General features: G+C 40.5%; 1 protein-coding gene across 50 annotated transcripts in view; it reads left to right on the plus strand.

Annotated features, from left to right (window-relative positions):
• Positions 1 to 23,298, plus strand: part of LOC311210842 (titin-like) — a 243,002-nt gene that overhangs the window by 197,401 nt on the left and 22,303 nt on the right. For all 50 annotated transcript variants that reach the window (XM_084289064.1, XM_084289078.1, XM_084289067.1 and 47 more), the window contains 10 exons: positions 106 to 17,211; positions 17,555 to 17,851; positions 17,954 to 18,541; positions 18,642 to 18,944; positions 19,100 to 19,396; positions 19,859 to 20,146; positions 20,233 to 20,532; positions 20,629 to 20,931; positions 21,087 to 21,392; positions 21,500 to 23,266. In XM_084289064.1, the coding sequence (XP_084145190.1) occupies positions 106 to 17,211; positions 17,555 to 17,851; positions 17,954 to 18,541; positions 18,642 to 18,944; positions 19,100 to 19,396; positions 19,859 to 20,146; positions 20,233 to 20,532; positions 20,629 to 20,931; positions 21,087 to 21,392; positions 21,500 to 23,266 (21,555 nt within the window). The remainder of the gene's footprint in view (positions 1 to 105; positions 17,212 to 17,554; positions 17,852 to 17,953; positions 18,542 to 18,641; positions 18,945 to 19,099; positions 19,397 to 19,858; positions 20,147 to 20,232; positions 20,533 to 20,628; positions 20,932 to 21,086; positions 21,393 to 21,499; positions 23,267 to 23,298) is intronic.

Below are 23,298 nucleotides of genomic sequence, written 5' to 3' on the forward strand. Positions count from 1 at the left end.
TTCAAATGGTGGGTGGGGGATAAGTTCAGACAGTGTAAGAGTGACTTCCCCTGTAAAGTAATGATGTTGTATAATGTGGTACTTTATCTTTTGCTCACTTTTCAGACCCACCAGGTCCACCTGCAAATCCAAGAGTGACTGACACTACAAAGACAAGTGCATCTTTAGCCTGGGGCAAGCCTCATTATGATGGTGGTCTTGACATCATTGGCTATATAGTGGAGCATCAAAAGGAAGGAGAAGAAGAATGGGTAAAAGATACAACAGGGACTGCTTTAAGAATCACGCAGTTTGTTGTTGCTCATCTGCAGCCAGGAGCCAAATACAATTTTAGAATCTCTGCCATGAATGCTGTAGGTGTTGGAGAACCAGCAGTAATTCCAAGTGTGGAAATTAAAGACCGGGAAGAGATTCCTGACTTTGAATTAGATGCTGAGCTAAGAAGAACACTTGTTGTTAGAGCTGGGTTAACTATTCGGATTTTTGTGCCAATTAGAGGACGTCCAACTCCAGAAGTTACGTGGACAAAAGATGATGTTTCACTCAAAGGACGTGCCAGTATTGAAAATACAGACTCTTTTACACTCTTGATTGTCACAGAGTGCACCAGATACGATGCAGGAAAATATGTAATGACTCTTGAAAATGCTGCTGGTAAGAAGACTGGCTTTGTAAATGTAAAAGTCTTGGATACACCAGGTCCACCAATAAACCTTAAGCCTAGAGAAATAACAAAGGACAGCATCACCCTCCAATGGGATATGCCTCTGATAGATGGCGGTTCACGTATAACCAACTATATTGTTGAGAAACGTGAATCAACTCGGAAAGCATATTCAACGGTCACAACCAACTGCCAGAAGTGTTCTTTCAGGATTCCTAATTTGGCGGAGGGGTGTGAATACTATTTCAGAGTGCTGGCTGAAAATGAGTTTGGTATTGGTGAACCAGCTGAAACTGCAGAACCAGTAAGAGCTTCTGAGGCACCATCCCCACCTGAGAGCCTTAATATTATGGATGTGACACGAAACTCAGTTAGCCTGGCTTGGCCAAAACCAGAACATGATGGTGGTAGTAAGATCACTGGGTATGTAATTGAAGCACAAAGAAAAGGAACCAACCAATGGGCACATATCACAACTGTAAAAACACTGGACTGTGTAGTGAAGAATCTAACTGAAAATGAAGAGTATACTTTCCAGGTTATGGCAGTTAACAGTGCTGGAAGAAGTGCCCCAAGAGAAAGCAGACCAGTTATTATCAAGGAGCAAATGATGCTTCCAGAGTTTGACCTCCGTGGTATCTACCAGAAAACAGTCATTGCCAAAGCTGGTGACAATATCAAGATTGAAATCCCTGTTCTTGGTCGTCCAAGGCCAACTGTGACTTGGAAGAAAGAAGACCAGATACTTAAGCAAACACAAAGAGTAAATTATGAAAATACTGCAACTGCAACCATACTAACCATTAATGAATGTACACGAAGTGATAGTGGTCAATATCCACTGACAGCTAAAAATATTGTTGGAGAAGTTAGTGAAGTTATTACAGTTCAAGTTCATGACATACCTGGACCTCCTACTGGACCAATCAAGTTTGATGAAATTTCATCTGACTTTGTTACATTTTCATGGCAGCCTCCTTTGAATGATGGAGGTGTACCAATAAGTAATTATGTTGTGGAGATGCGTCAAACTGACAGTACCACATGGACTGAATTGGCAACGACAGTGATACGTACTATATTTAAAGCTACTCGTCTTAGTACTGGAGTAGAGTATCAGTTCCGAGTTAAAGCTCAAAATAGATATGGAATTGGTCCAGCCATTACTTCAGAATCTGTCGTTGCAAACTATCCATTTAAGGTACCTGGGCCTCCTGGTACTCCTCAGGTGATTGCAGTCACCAAAGAAACCATGACCATTAGTTGGAATGAGCCAGTTACTGATGGTGGAAGCCCCATTCTGGGCTATCATGTTGAAAGAAAAGAACGAAATAGCATTCTTTGGCAGACTGTGAGTAAAATGCTGGTATCAGGCAATATCTTTAAATCAACTGGACTTACTGATGGCATTGCATATGAATTCCGTGTTATAGCAGAAAATCTGGCTGGCAAGAGTAAGCCAAGCAAGCCATCTGAGCCTGTATTTGCTCTAGACCCAATAGATCCACCTGGTAAGCCAATACCTCTGAACATTACCAGACATGCAGTGACATTGAAGTGGACTAAACCAGAATATAATGGTGGTTTTAAGATAACTGGCTACACTGTTGAAAAACGAGACCTTCCTAACGGCCGTTGGCTGAAGGCTAATTTCAGCAATATACTAGAAACTGAATTCACTGTAAGTGGTCTGACAGAAGATGCTGCCTATGAATTCCGTGTGATTGCTAGGAATGCTGGTGGGGCTGTCAGTCAGCCCTCTGAGCCATCAGATGCAATAACTTGTAGAGATGACATTGAAGCACCAAAGATAAGGGTGGATGCTAAATACAAAGACACCTTAGTGCTGAAAGCAGGTGAAGTTTTCCGACTTGAGGCTGATGTTTCAGGTCGCCCTCCACCATCAATGACATGGACAAAAGGAGAAAAAGAGCTTGAAGACACAGCAAAATTAGAAATAAAAATAGCAGATTTCTCTACTGTTCTTATCAATAAAGATTCTTCAAGAAGAGATGGCGGTGCTTATACACTTACTGCAACAAATCCTGGTGGCTTTGCCAAACATATCTTCAATGTTAAGGTTCTTGATAGACCTGGTCCCCCAGAAGGACCTTTGGCTGTGTCTGAAGTCACTGCAGAAAAATGTGTGCTGTCATGGTTACCTCCACTGGATGATGGAGGTGCAAAGATTGACCATTATGTGGTTGAAAAACGTGAAACCAGTAGATTGGCATGGACAGCTGTAGCCACAGAAGTTCCATTAACTAAACTTAAGGTTACTAAGCTGTTGAAGGGCAATGAATATGTGTTCCGTGTTATGGCTGTTAACAAATATGGAGTTGGCGAGCCTCTGGAATCAGAGCCCATTCTTGCAGTAAATCCATATGTGCCACCTGATCCACCTAAAACACCTGAAGTAACAGCAATTACAAAAGATTCTATGGTTGTCTGTTGGGGCCATCCTGATTCTGATGGTGGGAGCCCAATAACTAACTACATTGTGGAACGTCGTGACAGAGCTGGTCTTCGCTGGGTAAAATGTAACAAACGGGTTGTTACTGACTTACGTTATAAGGTGTCGGGACTAACAGAAGGCCATGAATATGAATACAGAGTCATGGCTGAAAATGCTGCTGGAGTCAGTGAGCCAAGCCCAACCAGTCCGTTCTACAAAGCTTGTGATACTGTGTTTAAGCCTGGTCCCCCAGGTAATCCTCGTGTTCTGGATAGCAGCAGGTCCTCTATTACAATAGCATGGAACAAACCAATATATGATGGTGGTTCAGAGATCACAGGTTACATGGTTGAGATTGCACTGCCAGAGGAAGATGAATGGAAGATTGTAACTCCACCAGTAGGTCTAAAGGCCACTTCTTTTACCATCACTGACCTAAAAGAAAACCAAGAGTATAAGATCCGGATATATGCTATGAACTCTGAAGGTCTTGGAGAACCTGCTCTTGTTCCTGGGACTCCAAAAGCTGAAGAAAGACTGCTACCTCCAGAGATCGAACTTGACGCAGAACTACGTAAAGTTGTAACTATTAGGGCCTGCTGTACTCTAAGACTCTTTGTCCCAATTAAAGGAAGACCAGCACCTGAAGTAAAATGGACAAGAGAACAGGGGGAATCTTTGGATAGAGCAAGCATTGAATCAACAAGCTCTTATACTCTGCTTATTATTGAAAATGTAAATAGATTTGATAGTGGCAAATACATGCTGACAATTGAAAACAGCTCAGGTAGTAAGTCAGCATTTGTGAATGTCAGAGTTCTTGATACCCCAGGGGCACCTCAAGATTTGAAAATAAAAGAAGTTACAAAATCATCTGTTACACTCACGTGGGAGCCTCCTCTCATAGATGGTGGCTCTAAAATTAAAAACTATATTGTTGAAAAGCGTGAATCAACAAGAAAAGCTTATTCAACTGTTAATGCCAATTGCCACAAGACCAGCTGGAAAGTCGATTCATTACAAGAAGGCTGCAGCTACTACTTCAGAGTCCTAGCTGAAAATGAGTATGGAATAGGCCTTCCAGTTGAAACTTCAGAATCAGTAAAAGTATCAGAAAGACCACTTCCACCAGGGAAGATAACCTTGTTGGATGTGACAAGAAATAGTGTGTCTTTATCTTGGGAAAAACCTGAACATGATGGCGGTAGCAGAATTCTGGGCTACATTGTAGAAATGCAAAGCAAAGGCAGTGAAAAGTGGTCAACTTGTGCTACTGTAAAAGTTACTGAAGCCACTATCACAGGATTGATTCAAGGTGAAGAATACACCTTCCGTGTTTCAGCTCAGAATGAAAAAGGTATCAGTGATCCTCGCCAGCTGGGTATACCTGTTGTTGCAAAAGATCTTGTGATTCCACCAGCTTTCAAACTACTATTTACCACTTTCAGTGTTCTAGCAGGAGAGGACTTAAAGGTTGATGTTCCTTTTGTTGGTCGGCCCAAACCAGCAGTGTTTTGGCATAAAGATAATGTGGCATTGAAGCAAACTACCAGAGTAAATGCTGAAAGTTCAGAAAATACCACAGTGTTAACAATAAAAGAAGCATGCAAAGAAGATGTGGGAGCATATTTAGTTAAACTTACAAATTCTGCAGGTGAAGCAACTGAGACCCTAAATATTGTTGTCCTTGACAAACCAGGACCTCCAACTGGCCCAGTTAAAGTAGATGAAGTAACAGCAGATAGTATTACCATTTCCTGGGAGCCACCCAAGTATGATGGTGGTAGCTCTATCAATAATTATATCGTTGAAAAAAGAGACACATCCACCACCACTTGGCAGATTGTGTCAGCTACTGTTGCAAGAACAACCATAAAAGCATGTCGGTTAAAGACTGGCTGTGAATACCAGTTCAGAATCACAGCTGAGAACAGATATGGGAAGAGTACATATCTTACTTCAGAGCCGATTGTAGCCCAATACCCATTTAAAGTTCCTGGTCCACCTGGAACACCTTTTGTAACAAGTGTTTCAAAGGATAGTATGGTGGTACAATGGAATGAACCAGTCAATGACGGTGGTAGCAAGATCATTGGTTATCACTTGGAGCGCAAAGAAAGAAATAGCATTTTGTGGGCTAAACTGAATAAAACACCTATTCCAGATACCAAATTTAAGACAACTGGCCTTGAGGAAGGTCTTGAATATGAATTCAGAGTTTATGCAGAAAACATAGTGGGCATTGGAAAAGCAAGTAGAGCATCTGAATGCTATACCGCACATGACCCATGTGACCCTCCTGGTCGCCCAGAACCTATAATTGTCACAAGAAGCTCAATAACACTTCAGTGGAAGAAACCTGTATATGATGGTGGAAGTAAGATCACAGGCTATGTTGTTGAAAAGAAGGAGCTACCTGATGGTCGCTGGATGAAAGCAAGTTTCACAAATGTCATTGATACCCACTTTGAAGTAACTGGTCTGGTTGAAAACCAGAGGTATGAGTTCCGTGTTATAGCACGAAATGCTGCAGGTATTTTCAGTGAACCATCTGAGAGTTCAGGTGCCATTACAGCAAGAGATGAAGTAGAACCACCTCACATAAGTATGGATCCAAAATACAAAGACACAATTGTAGTACATGCTGGTGAGTCATTCAAGCTTGAAGCCGATGTACATGGGAAACCAATACCTTCCATTCAGTGGCTAAAAGGTGATCGTGAACTGACAAATACTGCTCGTATGGAAATTAAAAGTACTGATTTTGCAACAAGTCTTAGTGTGAAGGAAGCCATTAGAGTTGACAGTGGTCAGTATATACTGTTGGCAAAGAATGTTGCAGGTGAAAAGAAAGTTCCTGTTAATGTCAAAGTTCTTGATAGACCTGGACCACCAGAGGGACCTGTTGAGATTACAGGTGTTACTGCTGAAAAATGCATGCTGTCATGGAAACCTCCACTACAAGATGGTGGTAGTGATATTTCACACTATGTTGTGGAAAAAAGGGAAACCAGTCGCCTGGTTTGGACTGTTGTTGATTCAAATGTGCAGACCCTTAACTGCAAAGTTACTAAACTTTTAGAAGGAAATGAGTATGTTTTCCGCATCATGGCAGTAAATAAATATGGTGTTGGTGAACCTCTTGAGTCTGAACCAGTACTTGCAAAGAACCCATTTGTAGTGCCACTTCCACCGAAGGCACCAGAAGTCACCGCAATTACCAAGGATTCTATGATAGTTGTATGGGAAAGACCAGCTTCAGATGGAGGTAGTGAAATCCTGGGCTACATCCTTGAAAAACGAGATAAGGAAGGTATTCGCTGGACAAGATGTAACAAACGCCTGATAAGTGAACTGCGATATAGAGTGACTGGACTGATAGAAAATCATGATTATGAATACAGAGTTTCAGCTGAAAATGCTGCTGGTCTTAGTGAACCAAGCCTGCCTTCCACTTACTATAAGGCATGTGATCCTATTTACAAGCCAGGACCACCCAATAATCCTAAAGTCATGGATGTTACAAGATCATCAGTTTTCCTCTCATGGGGCAAACCTATCTATGATGGTGGCTCTGAAATTCAGGGATACATTGTGGAAAAATGTGATGTAAGTGATGGTGAATGGGCAATTTGTACCCCTCCAACTGGAATTAAGAACACCCATATGGAAGTAGAAAAACTAGTAGAAAAACATGAATACAAATTCCGCATCTGTGCAGTTAATAAAGTAGGAGTTGGAGAGCATGCAGATGTTCCTGGTTCTGTTATTGTGGAAGAAAAGATGGAGGCACCAGACCTTGACCTTGACATGGAATTAAGGAAGATTGTAAATGTGCGTGCAGGAGGTTCCTTAAGACTGTTTGTTCCCATCAGAGGTCGTCCAACACCTGAAGTAAAATGGGGTAAAATGGATGGTGAGATCAGAGAAGCAGCTATTATAGACACCACTAGCAGCTTTACTTCCCTTGTTCTAGACAATGTTAACAGATTTGATACTGGAAAATATACTCTGACTTTAGAAAACAGCAGTGGAACAAAGTCTGCCTTTGTCAGTGTAAGAGTACTGGATACCCCAAGTGCACCTCTTAATTTAAAAATTAGAGAGATCACTAAAGACTCTGTCACACTTTCATGGGAGCCTCCTCTCTTGGATGGTGGAGCAAAAATAAAGAATTACATTATTGAAAAGCGTGAAGCGACAAGAAAGGCATATGCAGCTGTTGTAACAAACTGCCACAAGACTTCATGGAAAGTAGATCAACTTCATGAGGGCTGCTACTACTTCTTTAGAATCTCTGCTGAGAATGAATATGGAATTGGCCTCCCTGCAGAAACCAGTGACCCAGTTAAAGTTGCTGAAGTTCCACAGCCTCCTGGGAAAATAACAGTGGATGATGTCACAAGAAACAGTGTTTCGCTAAGCTGGGCAAAACCTGAACATGATGGTGGCAGCAAAATCATACAATATATTGTTGAAATGCAGGCAAAGGGTAGTGAGAAGTGGTCAGAGTGTGCTCGTGTGAAAACACTTGAAGCAGTTATTACTAACCTAACTCAAGGGGAAGAATATCTTTTTAGAGTAATGGCTGTAAACGAAAAGGGTAAGAGTGATCCTAGAGCCCTTGCTGTTCCAATAGTTGCCAAAGATCTGGTGATTGAACCAGATGTAAGACCTGCTTTTCACAGTTATAGTATCCAAGTGGGACAAGATCTGAAAGTAGAAGTACCAATTGCAGGTCGACCTAAACCAACTGTTACTTGGCTAAAAGATGGCCAGAAATTAAGGCAGACAACAAGAGTCAATGTTAGTGATTCAACTGATCTCACTATACTTAATATTAAAGAAACTAGCAAAGAGGACAGTGGCACTTATGAAATCACTGTGGCTAATGTTGTTGGGCAAAAGTCTGCCTCTGTTGAAATTATAACTCTAGACAAACCTGACCCTCCAGTAGGACCTGTGAAGTTTGATGAAATAAGTGCAGAAAGTATCACTCTGTCATGGAATCCTCCAGTGTACACAGGCGGTTGCCAAATCACCAACTATGTTGTTCATAAGAGAGATACCACAACCACAGTTTGGGAAACAGTTTCAGCTACTGTTGCAAGAACTACGCTGAAAGTGACTAAACTAAAAACTGGTTCAGAATATCAGTTCAGAATATTTGCTGAGAACAGGTATGGGCAAAGCTTTGCCTTGGAATCTACACCAGTTGTAGCACAGTACCCCTACAAAGAACCAGGACCTCCTGGCACACCATTTGTGACAATGATTACAAAAGACTCCATGGTCATACAATGGCACGAACCGATAAATGATGGTGGCAGTAGGGTATTGGGCTACCATCTTGAGAGAAAAGAGAAAAACAGCATTTTGTGGACTAAAGTTAATAAGACTATTATTCAGGATACAAGTTTCAAGACAACTAACCTTGAAGAAGGAATTGAATATGAATTTAGAGTTTCTGCAGAAAATATTGTTGGTGTAGGCAAAACAAGTAAAGTTTCTGAGTGCTACGTAGCTCGTGACCCATGTGATCCTCCAGGTCGCCCAGAAGCTATAATAATAAAAAGAAGTTCTATTACTCTACAGTGGACCAAACCAGAATATGATGGTGGAAGTAAAATTATAGGTTATATTGTAGAGAAACGTGACTTACCTGATGGTCGCTGGATGAAAGCTAGCTTCACAAATGTCATTGAAACTCAATTCACTGTAACAGGGCTTACTGAAGACCAAAGGTATGAATTTAGAGTAATTGCAAAGAATGCTGTAGGTGCAATAAGTAAACCTTCTGACAGTACAGGGCCAATAACAGCAAGGGATGAAGTTGAACTTCCACGAATTTCAATGGATCCAAAATACAAAGACACAATTGTTGTAAATGCTGGTGATACATTCAGACTTGAGGCTGATGTTCACGGAAAGCCACTACCAACTATTAAGTGGTACAAAGGAGATAAAGAGCTTGAGGAAACTGCTAGATGTGAAATAAAGAACACAGATTTCAGTGCATTAATAATTGTAAAAGATGCTATTAGAGTTGATGGTGGACAGTATATTTTAGAAGCTTCTAACGTTGCAGGAACAAAGACAGTACCAGTAAACGTAAAAGTCCTGGACAGGCCAGGCCCTCCTGAGGGGCCTGTCCAAGTGACAGGAGTTACAGCTGAAAAATGTTCATTGGCATGGGCTCCTCCTCTTCATGATGGTGGCAGTGATATTTCTCATTACATTGTAGAGAAGAGAGAAACTAGTCGCCTAGCATGGACTGTTGTTGCTTCAGAGGTTTTACCTACAATGCTCAAAGTAACAAAACTCTTGGAAGGAAATGAATATATTTTCCGTATTATGGCAGTTAACAAGTATGGGGTTGGTGAGCCATTAGAATCTGTGCCAGTAATGATGAAAAATCCATTTGTAGTTCCTGGTCCACCAAAGGCCTTGGAAATTACCAACATCACAAAGGATTCTATGACTGTCTGCTGGAGCCGACCAGATAGTGATGGAGGTAGTGAAATCATAGGTTACATTGTAGAAAAGAGAGACCGAGCAGGCATCAGATGGATAAAATGCAATAAACGGCGAATTACAGATTTGCGATTAAGAGTTACAGGATTAGCAGAGGATCATGAGTATGAATTCAGAGTTTCAGCTGAAAATGCTGCTGGAGTGGGTGAGCCAAGCCAAGTTTCCCCTTACTTTAAAGCTTGTGACCCCATATTCAAGCCTGGTCCACCTACAAATGCCCATGTCGTAGATACCACCAAAAGTTCAGTTACACTTGGTTGGAGTAAACCTATTTATGATGGTGGTTGTGAAATCCAAGGATACCTTGTAGAAATCTGTAAAGCAGATGAAGATGAATGGTCACTTGTTACTCCACAGACAGGTGTACGTGCTACTCGATTTGAAATCACAAAGCTTGTTGAACATCAGGAGTATAAACTACGAGTGTGTGCTCTCAACAAGGTTGGTGTAGGAGAGGCTGCATCAGTTCCTGGTACTATTAAACCAGAAGACAAACTTGAAGCTCCAGAACTTGATATTGATTCAGAGCTAAGGAAAGGGATAGTGGTTAGAGCTGGTGGGTCTGCAAGGATTCATATACCATTCAGGGGACGACCAACACCTGATATCACGTGGTCTCGAGAAGAAGGTGAATTCACGGATAAAGTTCAAATTGATAAAGGCATAAACTACACACAACTCTCAATTGACAACTGTGATAGAAATGATGCTGGAAAGTACATTCTTAAGTTGGAGAACAGCAGTGGTTCTAAATCTGCATTTGTTACCGTAAAAGTCTTAGACACACCAGGGCCACCACAAAACTTAGTAGTAAAAGATATAAAGAAGGATTCTGCTGTATTATCTTGGGAACCACCCGTTATTGATGGTGGTGCAAAGGTGAAGAACTATGTAATAGACAAGCGTGAGTCAACCAGGAAGGCATTTGCAAATGTCAGTGCTAAGTGTGGCAAGACAAGCTTTAAAGTTGAAAATCTTACAGAAGGAGCAATCTATTACTTCAGAGTCATGGCTGAAAATGAATTTGGAATTGGTGTTCCAGCTGAAACCGCAGATGCTGTGAAAGCCTCAGAGCCACCTCTGCCTCCTGGAAAAGTAATTCTCACTGATGTGACTCAGAGAAGTGCATCACTCGCATGGGAAAAACCTGAACATGATGGAGGTAGCAGAATTTTGGGATACATTGTTGAAATGCTCCTTAAAGGAACAGAAAAATGGAGTGTTGTTAGTGAGACCAAAACATGCAGCGCAGTTGTGTCTGGTCTGAGTCCAGGACAGGAATATCAATTCCACGTGATTGCCTACAATGAAAAAGGCAAAAGTGATCCCCGAGCACTTGGAGTTCCTGTGATAGCTGAAGACTTGACAATTGCACCAAGTTTCAAGTTGATGTTTAATACATATAGCGTACAGGCTGGAGAAGATCTAAAGGTAGAAGTACCATTTATAGGTAGACCAAAACCTACTATTACTTGGACAAAAGATGAGCAGCCACTGAAACAGACAACCAGATTAAATATTCAGGATACATCAACATCAACTATCTTACATATTAAGGAAAGCAACAAAGAGGACTTCGGTAAATATACAGTAACAGCATCAAATACAGCAGGAACTGCAACAGAGCACCTGAGCATCATTGTACTGGAGAAGCCTGGCCCACCACGAGGACCTGTGCGCTTTGATGAAGTTAGTGCAGACTTTGTTATTTTATCATGGGATCCACCTGATTATACTGGTGGCTGTCAGATAAGCAACTATATAGTAGAAAAACGTGACACAAGCACTACCACGTGGAGTATTGTGTCAGCAACTGTTGCAAGAACAACTATCAAATCAACAAAGCTTAAAACAGGTTCTGAATACCAGTTCAGGATTTCTGCTGAAAATAGATATGGAAAGAGCTCTCCTTTGGACTCTAAGCCAGTTGTTGTGCAATACCCCTACAAGGTGCCTGGGCCACCTGGAACACCATTTGTAACAGCAGCTTCCAAGGACCATATGATTGTACAATGGAATGAACCAGTTAATGATGGAGGAAGCAAAGTGCTTGGCTACCATCTTGAACGTAAAGATAAGAACAGCATTCTTTGGACAAAACAGAACAAGTCACTAATTACAGACACCAAATATAAAACAGATGGCCTTGAAGAAGGTCTTGAATATGAGTTCAGAGTTTCTGCTGAAAACATTGTTGGCATTGGCAAAGTCAGCAAAGTATCAGAATTGTTTGTTGCCCGAGATCCATGTGACCCACCTGGCCGCCCTGAGGCCATTGTTGTTACAAGAAATAATATCACACTGAAGTGGAAGAAACCAGAATATGATGGTGGAAGCAAAATAACTGGATATATTGTAGAAAAGAAAGAACTACCAGATGGTCGGTGGATGAAAGCTAGCTTTACAAATGTGTTAGAAACGGAATTTACAGTAAGTGGTCTTGTTGAAGACCAACGATATGAATTTAGAGTAATTGCAAGAAATGCAGCAGGTTGCTTGAGTGAACCATCTGAAAGTACAGGGCCCATTACTGCCAGAGATGAAATTGAAGCACCGGGGGCTTCACTGGATCCTAAATACAAAGATGTCATTGTTGTTCATGCTGGAGAAACCTTTGCTCTTGAAGCTGATATCCACGGCAAACCTATTCCTGACATTACGTGGTCAAAAGATGGTAAAGACCTTGAAGAAGCAACTGCAAGAATGGAAATTAAAACTACCATTCAAAAAACAACTCTTACTGTCAAGGACTGTGTAAGAGTAGATGGAGGTCACTATACTCTTAACCTCAGGAATGTGGGTGGCACAAAATCTATACCTATCACTGTAAAAGTTCTTGACAGACCAGGACCTCCAGAAGGACCTTTGAAGGTTACTGGTGTCACAGCAGAAAAATGCTACTTGGCATGGTCTCCACCTTTACATGATGGTGGTTCTAGTATCTCACATTATATCATTGAGAAGAGAGAGACAAGCAGGCTTTCATGGACACAAGTAGCTACAGATGTGCAGGCTCTTAACCACAAAGTAACCAGACTCCTTGCTGGCAATGAGTACATTTTCCGTGTAATGGCAGTGAACAAATATGGAACTGGAGAACCCTTGGAGTCTGAGCCAGTTGTGGCTCGTAATCCATACAAACCACCTGGTCCTCCTTCAACACCTGAAGTTTCAGCAATCACAAAAGATTCTATGGTTGTAACATGGGGTCGTCCAGAAGACAACGGGGGTGCTGAAATCGAAGGTTACATACTTGAAAAACGAGACAAAGATGGTGTCCGGTGGACAAAATGTAATAAGAAAAGGCTGACAGACTTGCGATTCAGAGTAACAGGTCTTAGTGATGGGCATTTCTATGAATTTAGGGTTTCTGCTGAAAATGCTGCAGGTATAGGGGAACCCAGTGAGCCATCCATTTTCTATCGTGCTTGTGATATATTATATCCACCAGGTCCACCAAGCAATCCAAAGGTTACAGATACTTCCAGATCATCAGTTTCCCTTGCCTGGAGTAAGCCCATTTATGATGGTGGTGCTCCAGTTAAGGGATATGTAGTAGAAGCAAAAGAAGCAGCTGCTGATGAATGGACTACCTGCACTCCACCAACAGGACTACAAGCAAAACAGTTCACTGTAACAAAACTTAAAGAGAACCAGGAGTATAACTTCCGCATCTGTGCCATCAATTCAGAAGGAGTAGGAGAACCTGCTACTATACCTGGTGCAGTTATAGCAGCAGACAAGATTGAACCTCCTGAAATTGAACTTGATGCAGATCTCAGAAAAGTAGTTACTGTACGTGCTAGTGGTACATTACGTCTGTTCGTCACCATTAAAGGAAGACCAGAACCTGAAGTTAAATGGGAGAAAGCAGAAGGAACAATTAGTGATCGAGCTCAGATTGAAGTCACCAGTTCCTATACAATGCTGGTAATTGACAATGTGAATAGATTTGATAGTGGTAGATACAATTTAACTTTAGAGAACAGCAGTGGCAAAAAATCAGCTTTTGTTAATGTCAGAGTGCTTGATACGCCCAGTGCACCCATAAATCTGACGATCAGAGAAGTGAAAAAAGATTGTGTAACACTAGCCTGGGAAGCACCACTTATTGATGGTGGAGCTAAAATTACCAACTATGTAGTTGAAAAGCGAGAGTCCACAAGAAAAGCATATGCCTCAGTTACAAGCAACTGCACTAAGAATTCCTTCAAAATTACTCAACTGCAAGAAGGATGTAGTTATTACTTCCGTGTTCTAGCTGTAAATGAATATGGGGTTGGCTTACCAGCAGAAACACCTGACCCAATTAAGGTTTCTGAACCACCTTCTCCACCTGCAAAGGTCATTCTTGTTGATGTGACTCGCAACTCTGCTTCAATTAAATGGGAAAAGCCAGAGAGTGATGGTGGCAGTAAAATTACTGGTTATATAGTAGAAATGCAAACCAAAGGAAGTATAAAATGGAGTGCATGTACCCAAGTGAAAACATTAGAAGCAACAATAACAGGCTTAAGCCTGGGAGAAGAGTATAGTTTCAGAGTGATTGCTATTAATGAAAAAGGAAAAAGTGATCCAAGAGAACTTGGTGTCCCCGTCGTTGCAAAAGATATTGAAATCCAGCCATCTGCTGAGCTCCTTTTCAACACATACACTGTGAAAGCTGGAGATGATCTTAAGATTGAAGTGCCATTCAGAGGGCGACCTCTTCCATCCATTAGCTGGAAGAAGGATGGGAATCCCTTAAAAGAGACAACCAGGGTAAATGTTCAGACATCAAAGACTTCAACTTCGCTATTCATTAAGGAAGCTTCAAATGAAGATTTGGGACATTATGAATTACATCTTTCAAATACTGCTGGATCATCAACAGCTTCATTAACTGTAGTTGTCCTTGACAGACCAGGACCACCAATTGATGTTCATATTGATGAAGTTAGTGCTGATAGTGTAACTCTGTCTTGGAAACCTCCAGAATATGATGGTGGGTGCCATATTAGCAATTACATTGTAGAGAAGCGAGAAACTACCACGACAACATGGGATGTAGTATCTGCAGCAGTTGCAAGAACATCAATTAAAGTAGCTCGACTTACCACTGGTTCTGAATATCAATTCCGTATTTGTGCAGAAAATCGGTATGGGAAAAGCACTTACACTAATTCTCCATCTGTTGTGGCAGAGTATCCATTTAAGCCTCCAGGACCACCTGGAACTCCTCATGTGGTACATGCAACTAAAACTTCCATGATTGTAACATGGCAGGTACCAGTTAATGATGGAGGTAGCAGAGTACTAGGGTATCACTTGGAGCGTAAAGAAAGAAGCAGCATTCTTTGGGCAAAAGTCAACAAAAGCCTTATACCGGACACACAAATGAAAGTTACAGGTCTTGATGAAGGACTGCTATATGAATATCGTGTATATGCTGAAAACATTGCAGGCATAGGCAAATGCAGTAAATCATGTGAACCAGTTGCTGCAAGAGATCCATGTGATCCTCCTGGTCAACCAGAAGTTACCAATATTACAAGAACATGTGTCTCACTGAAATGGACTAAACCAGAATATGATGGTGGAGCTAAAGTAACAGGATATATTATTGAACGCAGAGAGATACCAGACGGTCGCTGGCTAAAGTGTAATTTTACTAATGTGCAAGAAACGTATTTTGATGTAGGTGGACTTACAGAAGACCAGCGATATGAATTCCGTGTGATTGCAAAGAATGCGGCTGGACTTTTCAGTCAGCCGTCTGAAACAACTGGACCTGTGACTGTAAAAGATGATGTAGAGGCTCCAAGAATTATGATGGATGTCAAATTCAGAGATGTTGTAGTTGTGAAAGCTGGAGAAGTGTTTAAAGTCAATGCTGATTTTGCAGGACGGCCAATTCCAGTGATTTCATGGACAAAGGATGGCAAAGAGCTTGAGGGAAAAGCTAGAGTTGAAATAGCCTCAACAGACCACACTACTGCAGTAACTGTTAAGGACTGTATCCGAGGTGATTCAGGACAGTATGTACTAACATTACAAAATATTGCAGGAACAAGATCTTTGGCAATTAATTGCAAAGTACTTGATAGACCTGGCCCACCTGCAGGCCCATTAGAAATAAATGGCCTTACTGCTGAAAAGTGTCATTTATCATGGGGACCCCCTCAAGAAAATGGAGGTGCAGATATTGATTATTATATTGTAGAAAAACGTGAGACCAGTAGAATTGCATGGACTCTTTGTGAAGGAGAGCTTAGAACAACATCCTGTAAAGTGACAAAACTGCTGAAGGGTAATGAGTATATTTTTAGAGTGATGGGAGTTAACAAGTATGGTGTTGGTGAGCCTCTAGAAAGTGTTGCTGTCAAAGCCCTAGACCCATTTACAGTTCCCAGTCCACCTACATCTTTAGAGATAACCAGTGTGAGCAAAGATTCAATCACTTTGTGCTGGGCAAGACCTGAGACTGATGGAGGCAATGAGATCTCTGGCTATGTAATTGAAAGACGTGAGAAAACTAGCCTAAGATGGATCCGTGTAAACAAAAAGCCAGTTTATGATTTAAGAGTGAAATCATCTGGTCTCCGTGAAGGATGTGAATATGAATTCCGAGTTTATGCAGAAAATGCTGCTGGCCTCAGTCTTCCAAGTCAAAACACACCATTGATTCGTGCAGAAGATCCAATTTTCCTGCCGTCTCCCCCATCTAAACCTAAGATTATGGATTCTACAAGGTCAAGTATCACAATTGGGTGGACAAAACCACTATTTGATGGAGGTGCTCCAGTAACTGCATACACAGTTGAATACAAGAAAATTGATGAAACTGACTGGACAACTGCTATTCAGAACTTAAGAGGTACAGAGTACACAATAACTGGGTTAGCATCAGGCTCTGAGTATGTCTTTAGGGTGAGATCCATCAATAAAATTGGTGTCAGTGAACCAAGTGATATCTCAGAACCTCAGGTGGCAAAAGAAAGAGAGGAGGAACCTACTTTTGATATTGATAGTGAAATGCGGAAGACACTAATTGTAAAGGCTGGTGAATCATTCACAATGACAGTTCCTTTCAGAGGCAAACCAGTGCCAAATGTAACATGGAACAAACCAGATACTGATCTCCGTACACGAGCAAGCATTGATATTTCAGATAATCGCACATCTCTTACTATTGAAAAAGCAACAAGAAATGATTCTGGAAAATATACATTGACATTACAAAACATCCTCAATACTGCTACCTTGACTTTAGTTGTCAAAGTTCTTGATACTCCTGGCCCACCATCTCATATTGCAGCAAAAGATGTGACTAAAGAATCTGCTGTGTTATCATGGGATGTTCCTGAAAATGATGGTGGGGCACCTGTGAAGAACTACATTATTGAAAAACGAGAAGCTAGCAAAAAAGCATGGGTCACTGTGACCAATAATTGTCATCGTCTGTCATATAAAGTAACTGATTTACAAGAAGGTGCCATTTACTACTTCCGAGTTTCTGGAGAAAATGAGTATGGTGTTGGAATGCCTTGTGAGACCAAGGAGGGAACTAAAATAACAGGTATGTTTCACTAATAAAAATAATTTAATATTATGTAGCAATACATATTCTAAAATGTTTACTTCCAAATAATATAAAAACATGTTAAATCTATTAACTGTAAGAAAGGTAAATATGTGGGGGTTATGTCTGTGGTTTTACAAAAGGAAATGCTAAGTAGTAGCTTGAATGTGAAGTTTTGCTTGCATTTTACTTAAAATGTTTTTAAAATGTTTCTAATGTACAAATTCATTAAAAATATTTTTCCCAATCCAGGTGGCATTCCTATGTAATTGTAACATAAAAAGGAAATACTTCCTATATTGCTTAAGCTGTTAAACTTTTTTGTTGTTGTTGTTGTCAGAAAAACCCAGCCCACCAGAAAAACTGGGAGTAACAAATGTCACAAAGGACAGTGTTTCTCTTTCATGGCTAAAACCAGAACATGATGGTGGAAGCAGAATTGTGAGCTACCTCATTGAAGCTCTTGAGAAAGGACAGCAAAAATGGGTTAAGTGTGCAGTTGTAAAGACAACTCATCATGTTGTCCATGGTCTTAAGGAGAACGTTGACTATTTCTTCAGAGTGTCTGCAGAAAACCAAGCAGGTTTAAGTGATCCTAAGGAACTACTGCTCCCTGTTACAGTTAAAGAACAATTAGGTAAGCTTCCTGACACGAGACAAAAGTTTATATACAATAAATTGTGTTCATACTTCAAAAGAGATAATATTTTTAATGATTTGAAAATATTTTCTTTTTCAGAATCTCCTGAAATTGACATGAAGGGCTTCCCTCATAATACTGTGTATATTCGAGCGGGTTCAAACCTGAAAGTTGAAATTCCAGTTTCTGGAAAACCATTGCCAAAGGTGACATTGTCAAGAGATGGTGTCCCAATCAAACCCACCATGAGATTTCACACCGAAACTACAGCAGAAAGTTTCATTGTTAACCTTAAAGAAAGCGTAGCTGCTGATGCTGGCAGATATGACATTACTGCTGCCAACTCGAGTGGCACCACAAAGTCATTCGTTAATATTGTTGTGTTGGATAGACCAGGTCCTCCTGTTGGTCCTGTTGTCCTTAGTGATATCACTGAAGAGAGTATAACACTCAGATGGCAGCCACCAACTTATGATGGTGGAAGTCAAGTTACCAACTATATTGTACTGAAAAGAGAAACAAGCACTGCTGCCTGGTCTGAAGTGTCTGCAACCGTGGCTAGAACTGTTATTAAAGTCATGAAGCTTACAACAGGAGAAGAATACCAATTCCGCATCAAAGCTGAGAACCGTTTTGGCATTAGCGATCACATTGACTCACAATGTGTGGTTGTCAAGCTTCCTTACAGTAAGTAATACATTTCTCACACTGTACATCAACATTTTAATGTTCAGATGTTTGAAGTCTCATTTTGTTAACAATTAATCAATTCTTTTGATATCGTCAGCTACCCCTGGTCCTCCTTCCACACCATGGGTCACTAATGTCACTCGAGAGAGTATTACTGTTGGATGGCATGAACCAGTCACTAATGGTGGCAGTGCAGTCATTGGATACCACCTGGAAATGAAGGACAGAAATAGTATATTATGGCAGAAGGCTAACAAGACCCTCATTCGTACAACTCACTTTAAAGTCACCACCATCAGTGCTGGCCTTATCTATGAATTTAGAGTTTATGCAGAAAATGCAGCTGGCATTGGAAAAGCAAGTCATCCATCTGATCCAGTCCTTGCAATTGATGCTTGTGGTATGTATTCTCTAGAAGATAAAGAAACCCAACTACTGAAGTAATGTTTACCCAACCCCCATGATACTCTGTCTTGTGCAGGAAGCCAAAACAGCTGTTATTTATTACAAATACTCTGTTATTTATTACAAATGCTTTCATATTTTCTACTGCAGAACCACCAAGAAATGTTCGTGTCTCAGATATCTCGAAGACTGCTATTACTCTGTCATGGAAGAAGCCAGCATTTGATGGTGGTAGCAAGATCACTGGATACATCGTAGAAAAACGTGATCTTCCAGATGGCAGATGGACAAAAGCTAGCTTCACCAATGTTATTGAGACTCAGTTCACAGTATCTGGTCTGACACAGAATTCTCGTTATGAATTCCGTGTCTTTGCTAAAAATGCCGTTGGTTCCATTAGTAATCCGTCAGATGTAGTGGGTCCTATTACATGTGTTGATACATATGGTAAGTGTTTTGTAATGATATAATGGTATCATTTGATGTTACTAGAAAGCTTAATGGCAGCACTATTTTGCAGAACCAGAGCCTTTTTAATATGGAAAGCTAGTTTACCTTGATTGATTTACTAAGCTTGAATGATTTTGAGCTATTTGGGCATGGTTGTAATGAGCATCTTTGGCTGTATCTGCATTTTTACAGTCTTATGATATTTTTATTATTTTGACAATGGAAGTCAGCCCATGGCCAAAGTGATAATATTTATACATTTGGTTGCCTTTTCGGTAGTGTTAGTTCTAACTTGTTCCAGGATTCTGATTTAAGTTATGCATGCTAGCTTTACTTTAACCAATATTTATAAAATGCCTGTAACTGATTGCTTAGAAAAAGTATTATTATTTTATTTTCATTAAATACAAGTTTAAAATAACTATGTTTGTTTGTTTGTTTCCTTATTTTTTTCTTCAGGTGCACCTGAAATCGATGTGCCACCAGAATATACAGAAGTGGTAAAATATAAAGCAGGAACTTCAGTTACATTAAAACTAGGCATCTCAGGAAAGCCTGTACCTACAATTGAATGGTTCAAAAATGGCAATGAGGTACAAACCAGTGCACTACTTTCAATGGAAAACACAACAGAATTTGCTTCTATACTCATCAAGGATGCAACCCGACTCAACAGTGGAACTTATGAATTAAAACTGAAGAATGCCATGGGTTCAGCATCAGCCCATGTTAGAGTACAAATACTTGGTATGTCTTGAGATATGACTGTACTACATTATTAAACAGTAATCTACTAATAAATACTTACATCTGATTTCTTGCACCTTCCACAGACAAGCCAGGACCCCCAAGTGGACCTATACAGTTTAAGACAGTCACTGCTGAAAAGATTACAGTAATGTGGGACCCTCCAGCAGATGATGGTGGTGCACCTGTAACACACTATGTTGTTGAAAAGCGGGAGACAAGTCGGGTTGTATGGTCTTTAATTTCTGAAAAACTGGAGGGGTGTATTGTAACTACAACAAAACTCATCAAAGGAAATGAGTATGTGTTCCGTGTCCGTGGTGTGAACAAGTTTGGAGTTGGTGATTCACTGGAGTCTGAACCAGTTATAGCCAAAAATTCGTTTGGTAAGAAACATTTAAAATAGCTAATAGAACCGAATCATCTTGTGTATTATTTGTACATGGTATTGATCAACTAATATATATGTATTTTTATTTCAGTTGCACCTGGACCACCTAGTGTACCAGAAGTCACAATGATAACCAAGAATTCTATGACTGTTGTCTGGAATAGGCCCACTGTTGATGGAGGCAATGAAATATCAGGATATTTTCTTGAGAAACGTGACAAGAAAAGTCTTAGTTGGTTCAAGGTTACTAAAGAAACCATTCGTGACACCAGACAGAAAGTAACAGGTCTGACTGAAAATAGCGAATATCATTTCAGAGTTTGTGCTGTCAATGCAGCTGGACAAGGTCCATTCTCTGAAGCTTCTGACTTCTACAAAGCTGCAGATCCTGTTGGTAAGAGACAATCTGCAATATATCTAATTGGTTAGAGATCAATGGACAGCGAGCAATTAGGGTGGCTTGCATAAATGTAACTGAGACAGATTTTTTTTTTCCTTTTTATTATTAATATGTTTTTGATATTTTTTTTCTTAAACTATAACTTACAGATAAACCAGGCTCACCAACAAAGTTGAAGGTTGTGGATACAACGAAGACATCTGTCACCCTTGGCTGGATTAAACCTGCCTATGATGGAGGAAGTCCAGTTACAAGCTATGTAGTTGAGAAAAGGGAGGGTGAAGAGCAAGAATGGACTGTAGTCAGCACTAAAGGAGAAGTGAGAACGACTGAGTATGTTGTATCCCACCTTCAGCCAAGTGTTAATTATTATTTCCGTGTGTCTGCTATAAATTCTGCTGGACAAGGAGAGCCTATTGAAATGACAGAACCTGTTCAAGCTAAAGATATTCTTGGTACTGTACCTTTCAGTGACTTACCACTTTTCTGTGTTTTGATTTTTCAAAGCACTTTTTATTTTATATTCCAAATATGCATTATTCATTTTTATTTATTTCCACAGTGGCACCAGAAATCGATCTGGATGTTGCCCTCCGGACCTCTATCGTTGCTAAAGCAGGTGAAGATGTGCAAATAACAATTCCATTCAAAGGAAGACCTCCTCCAACTGTCACATGGAGAAAAGGTGACAAGAATCTTGGGACTGATGAAAGATATATCATCCAGAACACAGAATCGTCTACGTTACTTACTATTCCTCAAGTTACTCGAAATGATACAGGAAAATATGTTCTTACAATTGAAAATGGAGTTGGAGAACCGAAATCGTCATTTGTGAATGTAAAAGTACTTGACACACCATCTGCCTGCCAGAAGCTACAGCTTAAGCATGTTTCTCGTGGAACAGTTACACTAGTATGGGAGCCACCTCTCATTAATGGTGGTTCTGAAATAACAAATTATGTTGTGGAAAAAAGAGATGCTACAAAGAGGGCCTGGTCAACTGTAACAACAAAGTGTTCTCATACCACTTTTAAGCTAACTAACCTGTCAGAAAAGACTGCATTCTTCTTCCGTGTTCTTGCTGAAAATGAAATTGGACTGGGTGAACCTTGTGAGACGTCTGAACCAGTGAAAGCTGCAGACGTACCTGGACCTATAAAAGACCTAGCCATGAAAGATTCTACAAAGACGTCTGTTAAACTGCAGTGGAGCAAACCTGACTATGACGGTGGTAGCATTATATCAGACTATGTTATTGAAAAGAAGCTGCAGGAAGAAAAAGAATGGACATATGCAGGCACAAGCAAGAGCTGTGAATTTGAAGTTGAAAAACTTAAAGAACTTTCTGTCATGGAATTCAGAGTTTTTGCAAAAAATGAAAAGGGCATGAGTGATAGTGTTATGGTTGGACCCATTACAGTGAAAGAACATACAATAACACCTGAAGCTGACCTTTCTGACATTCCTGGAGGTCAAATTGCTGTAAGAATTGGACATAACCTGCATATTGAATTGCCCTATAAAGGTAAACCTAAGCCATCAATGAGCTGGCTCAAGGACAACCTCCCTCTTAAAGAAACTGAACAGCTTCGTTTCAAGAAAACTGAAAACAAGATAACCTTAAGTATCAAGAATGTGAAAAAGGAACACGGCGGCAAATATACTTTGATTCTTGATAATGTCATCTGCAGAAAAACATTTCCAATCACTGTCATCACTCTTGGTCCTCCATCTAAGCCAAAAGGACCTTTAAGACTAGATGAAATCAAAGCAGATAGTGTAGTTTTGTCATGGGAAGCTCCTGAAGATGATGGTGGAGGAGAAATTACTGGCTACAGTATTGAGAAAAGAGAAACTTCACAAATGAACTGGAAGCTGGTGTGCTCGAGTGCTGCTAGAACAACTTTCAAAGTACCAAACCTTGTTAAAGACACTGAATATCAGTTTAGAGTTCGTGCGGAAAACAGATACGGAGTAAGCCCACCTCTTGTCTCAGCAGACGTTGTGGCAAAGCATCAATTTAGACCACCAGGTGCCCCAGGCAAGCCTGTTGTATACAATGTAACTGCTGATGGAATGACCATAGCTTGGGATGCTCCTGTTTATGATGGCGGCTCGGAGATTATTGGATACCATGTTGAAAAGAAGGAAAGAAACAGTATTTTGTGGCAGAAGGTTAATGTTGCATTAATATCTAACAGAGAATACAGAATTACTGGACTGCTTGAAGGCCTGGATTACCAGTTCCAAGTATATGCAGAAAACACTGCTGGTCTAAGCCGAGCTAGTGAGCCAAGCAAGTTTACTTTGGCAGTTTCTCCAGTAGGTGAGTGAATGACCAGTCACACTTCACCCAAG

The sequence above is a fragment of the Netta rufina genome (genome assembly GCF_964035555.1).
Source record: "Netta rufina genome assembly, chromosome: 6".
Lineage (NCBI taxonomy): Eukaryota > Metazoa > Chordata > Aves > Anseriformes > Anatidae > Netta > Netta rufina.